At 40.8% G+C, this 10,948-nt stretch overlaps 1 protein-coding gene across 1 annotated transcript in view; it reads left to right on the top strand.

Annotated features, from left to right (window-relative positions):
- The window catches only part of cenpe (centromere protein E), a 46,582-nt gene that overhangs the window by 20,946 nt on the left and 14,688 nt on the right, over positions 1–10,948 (top strand). The window contains 15 exon segments of the mRNA XM_020612882.1: positions 1,645–1,791; positions 3,024–3,203; positions 4,377–4,493; positions 4,754–4,870; positions 5,013–5,162; positions 5,730–5,954; positions 6,097–6,318; positions 6,914–6,997; positions 7,424–7,585; positions 7,868–8,101; positions 8,725–8,808; positions 9,027–9,119; positions 9,198–9,431; positions 9,574–9,795; positions 9,877–9,972. Of these exon segments, the coding sequence (XP_020468538.1) occupies positions 1,645–1,791; positions 3,024–3,203; positions 4,377–4,493; positions 4,754–4,870; positions 5,013–5,162; positions 5,730–5,954; positions 6,097–6,318; positions 6,914–6,997; positions 7,424–7,585; positions 7,868–8,101; positions 8,725–8,808; positions 9,027–9,119; positions 9,198–9,431; positions 9,574–9,795; positions 9,877–9,972 (2,367 nt within the window).

The raw sequence follows: 10,948 nt of genomic DNA, 5'->3' as shown, positions 1-10,948 counted from the left end.
GTTGGTTGGCCATTACCAGTTTGTCAGTTTGTATCTGGAAGTCCCACAGGATCTTAGCTTGGTCATTCTCAACCACCTTTGGACATGTATCCCATTTTGACTTTGGGACTTCTAGCCTGTACTCGGCACAGATTTTTCTGTACACTATGCCAGCCAATTGGTTATGGCGTTCCATGTATTCCCTGCCTGCTAGCATCTTGCACCCCGCTGTTATGTGCTGGATTGTCTCAGGGGCATCTTTGCACAGCCTACACCTGGGGTCCTGTCTGGTATGGTAGACCCCCTGCCCCTATTGATCTTGTACTTGGAGCGTGTTCATGTGCTGACATGATTAGTGCCTTTGTGCTGTCTTTCAATCCAGCTTTGTCCATCCACTGGTAGGATTTTTCGATATCAGCCACTTCCTCTATCTGACCATGGTACATACTGTGCAGAGGTTTGTCCTTCCATGAGGGTTCCTGCTCTTCCTTCCCTAGTTCCTCTGGTTTCTGCTGCCTGAGGTGTTCACTAAGCACGTCATCACTCGGGGCCATCTTCCTGATTTATTCATGGATCTTTGTTGTTTCATCCTGGATAGTGGCTCTGACGCTCACTAATCCTCAGCCTCCTTCCTTCCGCTTAGTGTACAGTCTCAAGATGCTGGACTTGGGGTGAAACCCGCCGTGCATTGTAAGGAGCTTCCTTGTCTTGATGTCAGTGGCCTCTATCTCTTCCTTTGGCCAGCTTATTATGCCAGCGGGGTACCTGATGACCGGCAGGGCGTAGACGCTAATTGCCCGGACTGAAGTTCTTTCCATTCAGCTGACATCTCAGGACTTGCCTTAGTCTCTGCAGGTACTTGTTAGTTGCCGGTTGCATGTACTGCCAAATTCTCTGAAATGCCTTTGGAGACGGCTTATGGTAGAGAAATGAACATTTAATTCACAGGCAACAGCTCTGGTGGACAATCCTGCAGTCAGCATGCCAATTGCATGCTCCTTCAAAACTTGCAACATCTGTGGCATTGTGCTGTGTGATAAAACAGCATATTTTAGAGTGGCCTTTTATTGTGGCCAGCCAAAGGCACACTTGTGCAATAATCATGCTGTCTAACCAGCATCTTGATATGCCACACCTGTGAGGTGGATGGATTATCTCGGCAAAGGAGAAGTGCTCACTAACACAGATTTAGACAGATTTGTGAACAATATTTGAGAGAAATAGGCCTTTTGTGTACATAGAACAAGTCGTAGATCTTTGATTTCAGCTCATGAAAAATGGGGGCAAACACAAAAGTGTTGCGTTTTATAATTTTGTTCATTGTATAAAGAGGATTGTGCTGGTCTGTACAACTCTGCTGATTGGTCTGTCCCTTGACAGATGTGGTGGTGGAGCTTCCATGATTGGTGCTTACCCTGCTATCCAAATGTTCTAGTTTATAGTTCGTTCTCGTTTGATGTCTATGTTGACCCACATCAAAATTGCCATGTCCCACCTGTTGGTGATCAGTACAAATGAAACAGAGGACACCTTCTGCTGCAGTTGTTTGTTGCTGCAGTTTACAACTGTAAAATTAGAACCCATTCTTCTGTCAATGGGCTGCGATTATGGTGTAAATGGACATTGTTCCTGACTGCAAATTTATGACCGTTTCTTACATTTCAGCTTGAAGAGAGTGAGCAGCATAGAGTGTCATTAGAAGAAAAACTGAATGAGATGCAGCAGCTGGTGAAGGATCTGGAGGAGAAGCTTGCTGACAGTGAAGTTTCCAAAAGCACAGAGGAGGAGATCAGCAAAGAACTTCAAGAACAAGTCTGCCATTGCTAATATTTATTTTTTATTAAGTTCGTTTTGCTAAGGCTGAATATGAATGGATATTTTGGAAATGGTGATGCAGAATTTCTTTTGTGTTTGGCACTCTAAGAGTTCTTGACAAGGAGTGTAAACATTTAATTTGCTTCTAGTAGTGATGTACCAATGCCAATACTGGTACTGGGTCCAGTACTATACTGGTACTTGTAAAAGTTGTCCCACCAATACTAATTAATAGCAGCATTACATTAACCTCATGCTCTGCTGAAGTCATCATTAGGTGGCAGAGAAGACATTTCAGCTGTTCGGGGATATTTTAAGATAAGTGTTGATGACAAAAGTAAAACCAGCTGCAAGCTCAGCTTCTCGTGTGAGTGTGTGAGAGAGCAGATATAACAAGGCATTACGGCCAGATGCCAGGGCAATAACGGCCCTGGCAGCGTGGATGTTATGAAATTTATACTACGGCCGATAACATTTAAAAACATTGCCATTCATTCCTAGCTCCAACTTCCGAGCTCCCAGGTAAAGGGAACATGGCACAAGTATTAGCAGATGATGCTTCTGTTGCCTGTAATGTTATCGGCCTTTTCATACCACCAAAGGGCAGGTATTTCACTCAACAGGCATTTATATGGCACTGAAATCTGTATTGTGATTCAGTCCAGTAGATACTGATTGTATAGGAACTCGTACCACATTGGCACTGGGTTTCGGTACTCATCCCTACATAAGAGCATGCAGCCACGTGAAATTAAACATTTAAATTTCTGACTGTGATCATATGTATTCCTAAGCAGTGACATTCTGGTCAGGGGCTTGTGAAATCATTACATCCTGTCACAGGGTCACGCTCTTAAAAAGGTTAAAATCCACTGTAGGCCAGTGTGCTCTGTAGCAGGCTACAGAGATTCAGTCAGTTATACATTATTCAATAGGAACGGTGTCAGTTATACAGGATATTCTGTTGAATTACTGTCAGGAAGGAACTCTTATGAAATTAAAAACTACCTCAAGACATTGCACTTTTATGGTAATTGATAGTTCTTTTTTTTGTTTTATAGTAGAAACATTGCATCATTAAGTACTCGGTTTGAAAAAAGTGGTATTGGTGCATTCCTGTTTTCTAGTCCTGTTCTTTCCTTCAGTATTGCACTGTGCTGAAAGCTTTAGATAAATAGTAATACCATCAATCAACCTTGTTTTTTTTTTTTTTACTTTGATATTTTTAGCTGTACCAGCTGACTGAAGAGCTTCAGTGTGTAAGAAATGAGAAAGAAGCTCTTCTGTCTCAGCATAATGCTGATGTTCAGAGCTCTGTGGAGGAGATGGAGAAGCTGCTGTCCACACTTAAATCTCTGACTACAGAAAGAGACCAGCTCAGGAAGGACCTACAGCACAATGCAGAGATGGTGAGTGGCTGCTTTTGCTTTTTCCAGTTATTAAAACAGCAAGGCAAATGTCAGGTCTCCAGACTGTGACATTTATTTGTGTTTTATGACAATTTTTTGTACTGCTGTGACAACATTTTGATGATGTAGGACCAATTGGAAATGCAAAAATGATCAGCTGTGAGAAGAATCGGACATCTCCACAGGATGATGAAATTGTTCCACTGTCACAAAACAAGTTTTAAAAGCTGAAGAAAATTGCTGATTTGGATTGTAAAGTTGTAGGATGGAAACCTTTTTCAGATTTAGCCTTGCATGCACGTTAAACCATGATGGCTGCAGAGGGGTATCAAATTATTTCTTCAAAAACAAGAGTTTAGAACTTTAACAAATCTTATTTCTCTCAGGTTCAGTCCTAAAATGAAAATATCCCTTGAAATTCATATTTTAAAGATACCCTATGGATTGTTCTTGTAAACAAAGTTTACTTTCACTAGTACTCAAGACATTGTATTCTTGAGGTCTAACAGACATGCTGAATGTGTCTTCTTCCTTGTTAATAGTATTAAATGTTATGTTTTGATAATTATTGATATTAATTGCAACTAGAGAAATGCTGCCTCTTCATTCACCATCAGTAAATGTAGCTTTGGCCAGGAGGAGTTGTCATCAGGTAGTGTCCAACAGTGATTGGGTGTTTCAAACCCTAAAGTACAACACCCTCACATTGGTTGGGTCAGCAGTGGTGGCCAAATGACTGCCCATCGCTTCCTCCTGGCTTCCAGCTTAACTCCTCTGTCCTGTTCCATAACTAACAAGATTCTTTCTGTGCTGGCTCCACCATCCTGCTGACTCCTTTCTGGTAATTAAGGTTCCTCCTCTCAAAGGCTTCTTCTCAACCTTCTTACCACAGGACTGAAGGTTCAAGCATAATGATTTTCTTGGCCCCACTCTTGATAACAGTGGATTTAATTTTGAATTTTCTCAAATCTGTTTTGGGCAAGTATGTTTGAACAATTGGTTTTTTTTTTTTTGGTTCAGTTTTCTGAAAGCTGTTTCTATGTTTTAATGTTTCACAGCCTTAGAACAAATTTCCTTTTTGTATTTTTAAATAAACTACTTTGTTCTTGTCCCTGTTCCAGATGTATTTGGCCCCTTTTATTTCTGATTTACACTATGGTCCCCTTTTTGTAGGCTGCAGAGACGCAACTTCTTCTACAGTCACTTCAAGATGAACTCCAAGACCAGATACAAAAGAACTCAGATCTGGTGAAACACAGTGAGCAGAAGAAATCTGATTTAGCGGAACAAGTGAGTGAAGCAGTTTTTAGTTATTTATTTATTTATTCCCCCCTCCCCAAATTTTCATTGTGCCTGGGTTGTAACTGCTGGTTGGAAATCTTACCATGTAAGTTTAAATTGTTTTATTTGTATAGCGCAAAATCACAACAAGTCATCTCAGTACATTTTACAAATTAAGGTCTAGACATTATTATTGTTCTAGAAGCCAGTTACTGTGTCTGTCACAGAAGCCCTAGTGTGCATGAGTTGAGAAAGCTCCCCTGTCTCAGCAGAATGCTGATGCTCAGAGTCTTGCAGAGGAGGTGGCAAAGCTGCTGTCAACTGTGGCTTCTCTGACAGCAGAAAGAGACCAGCTGAAGATGGACCTGCAGGAGAATGTGGAGATGGTCAGTAATCATATGATTGTTTTGCCTGTCCAGATTTTAAAATGCCTTTGCTTTTGTCAGCTGTATTAGGCCTATGCTGCTGGTTTTTATCTTTGCATATAGTGGCTTAAAAGCATTTTTTTTTTTTCCTTCCACGCTATAGATGATTGAGATTCAGGAGGAGCTAAGGAAAGCCCTGGAGAAGAATTGGAATCAGAAGGAGCAGATCAGACAACTGGAGAAAGCAAAAACATTCAGACAGGATGGTTTTGCCATTGGGATGAGTGCACAGCTGGAGGCTCTACAAACGCATGCAAGTTTTTTTGATACAAGGAAAACCTTCTCTTTTCACAAAATCAAATCTTAAGTGCTATTGTCAAATTACAATAACAGTGTGCCTGCTTCAGTTTTATTGTAAAATTAGAAATGTTTACAAACCAGTACCAAAATAATTTAAGGATTGGATAAATCTAAAAATATTAGCAAAGCAAACCCCCCCCACTGAAAAATATGTCTGTTTAGAATTGTGAAGTGGACATGAAACATTTACAGCCAGCACTGTTTGTGAACATCAGCAGAGAAATAAAAATAGCTCCTGCATGTCCACAGAAAAGTTATCTGCTGCCGTTTTGCACAATCAGATCACAAAAAAATACTTGGTCACTAAAGTTTTCCTGTATACGTATATACAGTAGTTGATGCATGCTGTTGGAAAACGTGTCTGAAATCAAATAAAACACATTGTCCGGTACATCTGAAGAGGCACTGCAAAAAACACACAACTATCACTACAGGTGCCAGGGTGATGAGCCAGACTCCTGGGGAAAAATGACCACTCAGTACAAATAAATACTGACTAGACATGTTCTCAATTCCTCAGGTTCTGACAGAGGAGCTTGAGCATGTGCGAGCAGAGAGAGACAGTCTGTCTGAGGGGACAGTTGACAAGCAGACCTCCACAGAGGAGATGGAGAAGCTGCTGAGCAGAATGACTTCTCTCAGTGAGGAGCGAGATCAGCTGCAGGAGGTACTAGAGGGACTGAAACAGGAGAAGCAGCAGCTCAGAGAAGAGCTGGAGGACAGGATGGAAACACTACAGAGTGAGGTTTGTGAAGAATAGCTTGACTTCGATCAACAGCAGTCTTTCTTACTGCTGCATGTAGTTTTTGTACATATAAAAGCAGTTGTAATGGAACAAACAGTTTGATGCTGCAGTTGAAGACAATGATCCCTCTTCTTCAACCCAGATGAAGATGTTATCAGAGAAACTGGAGTGTGTTCAAGCAGAGAGAGACAGTTTGCTCTCTGAGAAAGAATCCATCTGCCAAACCTCCACAGAAGAAATGGAGAAGCTACTGAGCAGAATGACTTCTCTCAGTGAGGAGCGAGATCAGCTGCAGGAGGTACTGGAGGGTCTGAAACGGGAGAAGGAGCTGCTCAGAGAAGAGCTGGAGGACAGGATGGAGATGGTACATTTATACAGTCATGTTAATGCAGGAACAGTAATTTAAAGCAACACTTTGTCAATTTCTGCTCTCTGCCAACTGCCTTCTAAATAATTGCACATGTAGCACTGTCCATGAAAGCACAACTAGTATTTGACAGTTGGGTACAGCTCAGTTATAATCAGTAGGGGGAGACAAACTGCAAAGTTACATATTGTTGCTTTAAATACCAATAAGCCACACTGTTGCTTCATTACCATGAACACACACTCCCACAACCACTGTGTGATGCTGTGAGAAATTTTCCCAGAGTACCAAATGTGGATTAATCTCCCTGTGAAAATAGTCCCCAGCAAAGCACTATTTGTTCCCTATTTGAGTGATGTATGCTTAAAAAAAAAAAAAAAAAACAAGTCGTTTTTGGAAATTACTGTTTTTTTAACAGTACATAAAAATGTACACACATTTGATCTGTTTTTAAAGCTACACTGTTCCTTGGGAACTTAATGCTTTTCAGTTTATATTGTTGTTCATGCAGTCATGTTTTCATAAGTGACTTAGGGCCTTGTTGAAAAATCTCTAATACTGAAAATAAAAATCTTTCTGGATTGTGCTTCAGATCCAACAGCTGGAGAAGCATCTGGAGGAGGCCAGGGAGGAGGTGAACCAGTTTAAGTCAGACCTTCAAGACAATATAGAACTGGTCAGTTTTGGGTTTTCCCCCCAGTTGCTGCACACATGGGCTCTAATTTTGCTATAGACCTCAAATACACCATATCACACACTGAATACCATTTTCAGATTTTAACTGTTGCCATAAGGGTTCCACCCATATGTGTAGACCATTCAAGTTCTTCCACACCAAACTGGGAAAACATCTATGGAGCTGGCTTTTTGTGGGTTTTGCCTGGACGATTATCTCTGAATGTAATGATTTGTTTCATTGTCAAATTACTTGCCATTTTCCCCCTTCCTCAATTAATCATTTACATAGTTTATGATGTTGTGGTGCATTTGGCAGAGCCCATATTTGAAAACCTTGAAATAGATTCATTGTAAAAATTGTTCCTGATTAACTTTCTCTTATAGTGAAAGTCTGCTAAAGTCATGTCGTGATAATGTCTTCCAGATGATTGAGAACCAGGAGGAGCTGAGGGTGTCTCAGGAGAAGATCAGCGCGCTCCAAGATGAGATCAAAGTGTTGATGAGTCAGAAGGCGGAGCTGGAGAGCAGACCAAGCAGTGGGAGTGATGCAGAGAGTACCCTTCACAAGCAAGCACTTCAAATCCAGGCAGGACTTTCATCCATGAAAAGCATGCAGAATTAATCTAATGATGGCCATTCCCTCTTGAACTGATCAACAACTGAATTTTGAATGTCTAAACTAGTTTACCATCTGAATCTGAGTTGAATTTTAACCAGACCTTGAAAACTCTGTTAAACAAGCCTATTTTTAAATACCAATATTATGTTTATACTGCTTAACACATTTGAAATTAGTCAGGTTTCTATTCATAAACGTAATAATCTCAATATAAATAAATCCTGAATAGAAATTTTCTCAATTCTTCAGGTTCCATGTCTGAACAAAGAGCTTGAATGTGTGCAAGCAGAGAGCGACGGTCTGCTGGATGAGAGGACAACAGCCAGTCAGACCTCCACAGAGGAGATGGAGAAGCTACTGAGCAGAGTGACTTCTCTCAGTGAGGAGCGAGATCAGATGCTGGAGATACTGGAGGGACTGAAACAGGAGAAGAAGCAGCTCAGAGAAGAGCTGGAGGACAGGATGGAAACACTACAGAGTGAGGTTTGTGAGGGATAGCTTGACTTCGATCAACTGCAGTCTTTGTACACCCACTATAACTTTATTTTTATACACTCCCTGACCATTTTTGTTCTTTTGATGAAGGAACCTTTTGTAATAACTGTACATTAAATATTATGTTTATGGGGGAAACAGTTTTACTCCTTTGCCATTTCAAAGTAAGGGGATCCAAATATTTGCACTCAACTGTACGCTAAGTAAAGGGTATTGGAACCAGGACACATGGTTGGATCAGTGCATCTCCAATCCCGGATTTTGGTATAATGCATTAGAATCTGAGATTTCTGTACTGCATTGTCTTTTTTACTACTTGAAAACATAAACAAAAATACAATATTATTGAGGTCTAAGCAACATAGTTTGTTCACCAGAGGACACTGAAGTTTTTCTCCATTGTTCCATGTCTGGCTTTGTACAAATCTCATTTACACAAAACCGCGCCCATTAGTAAGATACATTTTGGTGCTCCTGAAAAATAGACTGAACACTTCAGTTTTGTTTTAATTTCTTTTTCATGTGCTGTCAAAATATTAGCTTGGATTGTTTGATTGCAATTATTTGGAGGATAGAAATGAATATAATCAGCCCACATCTGTCTTCCACAGATAGCAGAGCTGAGTACATCTCTAAAGAGAGTCACTGAGCAGAAGAAACAGCTGGAAGATGATCTGCAGCAGAACAAGAATATGGTGAGGAGCTGGTCCTCATAAGGGATTTCAATTTGGTTCAGCTTTTTGTCGAGTCATTTAAATATGTTCTCATTTTGTGGACTTCCGCAATTTCATATTTTGGTTTTTAATATATTGTCGATGTGTTATTTTTTTTTTGTTTGTTTGTTTGTTTGTTTTTTTCTGCTCCTAATGACATTTCTATATTTGAGTGACAAAAGGTAACATTTTGTCTTAAGGCTTCTATAACACAAGAGCTACATGAAGAGAACCAGATGAACTTGGATCTGATTAAACAAAGTCAAGAGAACGAGCGCTCTTTACATCAACAGGTTAGTGTCTAATACCTCATTTTGTCATGTTGTTGGAGCAGGATGAGCCCTCTACTATAATTATGACATACTTCATAGATAAGGATGCTAAATGAGAAACTGGAGAACATAGAAGCAGAAAGAGATGGTCTACTGTCAGAGAAGCAGGCCATCTGCCAAACCTCCACAGAGGAGATGGAGAAGCTGCTGAGCAGAATGACTTCTCTCAGTGAGGAGCGAGATCAGCTGCAGGAGGTACTAGAGGGACTGAAACAGGAGAAGCAGCAGCTCAGAGAAGAGCTGGAGGACAGGATGGAAACACTACAGAGTGAGGTTTGTGAGGAATAGCTTGACTTCGATCAACAGCAGTCTTTCTTACTGCTGCATGTAGTTTGTGTACATATAAAAGCAGTTGTAATGGAACAAACAGTTTGATGCTGCAGTTGAAGCCAATGATCCCTCTTCTTCAACCCAGATGAAGATGTTATCAGAGAAACTGGAGTGTGTTCAAGCAGAGAGAGACAGTTTGCTCTCTGAGAAAGAATCCATCTGCCAAACCTCCACAGAAGAAATGGAGAAGCTACTGAGCAGAATGACTTCTCTCAGTGAGGAGCGAGATCAGCTGCAGGAGGTACTGGAGGGTCTGAAACGGGAGAAGGAGCTGCTCAGAGAAGAGCTGGAGGACAGGATGGAGATGGTACATTTATACAGTCATGTTAATGCAGGAACAGTAATTTAAAGCAACACTTTGTCAATTTCTGCTCTCTGCCAACTCCAGATTCTACCCATCCAGGAGAAGTTGAGTAAACAGGACCAGTTTATAGTGCAACAGCAGTCTGGGAGAAGAGAAGAAGGGGTCAAGCTGCAACACGAAGTAGGTCTGAAGCATTCACTGCAAAAGCTTTTAAAGGCATGGTTTCTATATTTAAAACTAGCTTCTTTGCTTTCTTAATCAGAGTTGGATGAGAAGAGTGATGCTGCTAACGTGGAGATGTATTTATCAGCAGCTGCTTAGCTTAGCATGAACACTATCCCCTTTACAACATGGTACTCCTGAATTTGCGGGCTACATGTACTGTAGTCATATAGCAGTTTCTTTTTTTCTTCAGTTCAGACACAGCTGCTGTGTGTGAAATTCCCAGCAAGGATTTGTTCACATATAGCAGGAATTAGCTAGGTAAAGCCACAATGTTCACAGAATGTCGAGCATCAATTGAAACAGACAAAGCAATGCTGGAAAGGTTAATAGCAACATGGTGTTTGTCGGTGAGGATGAACTGCAGATAGTTGGAAATGCTGTGCATTAGCTGACACTGCTAAACTGTATCTTCTCTGTACTAGTTCAAAATAAACTTGGTGCAAGTTCAGTTTACAGTACGTGCTTCATATTCTGTTTGACAGTAACTGTTTGAGACATTTGCACAAGTACTGTATGTCTTATGCAGCATTATCTTGAGCGTGCTCTTAGTGGCAGTTTGACCACTTGTTAATTTGGCCTGAACACTTACTTTCTCTCCTCATCTGTCCCTCTCTGAGCTCCATGTTCCATCCCTAATCCCAAAACAGCTTTTTGTACCAGGCTGTAAACACATTTATTTCTCCTGTAAAGGCAGGATAACGTGGTATTCTATGGGGAGTGACTCCATTTTGGAGCCATCCTTAGACGGCCATTCGAGGAATTGCAGGTTTTGGCACTTGAACACTGACTTCATTTCTCAGCCTTTGAGGTTGCTGCTTGAAAAATTCTGGCATGGCAGGGTGCTGCAGAGAAATGCTGCCAGGGGAAACAGTAGTGTTAATGTTTCATAAATAAATATAAAACCTCACCGTTTTGTTTTGGTTTCTCATTG

This window comes from Monopterus albus, unplaced genomic scaffold (genome assembly GCF_001952655.1).
Source record: "Monopterus albus unplaced genomic scaffold, M_albus_1.0 scaffold128.1, whole genome shotgun sequence".
NCBI lineage: Eukaryota > Metazoa > Chordata > Actinopteri > Synbranchiformes > Synbranchidae > Monopterus > Monopterus albus.
The sequence above is the reverse complement of the archived record's forward strand: the minus strand, read 5'-3'. Positions and strand labels throughout refer to the sequence as shown.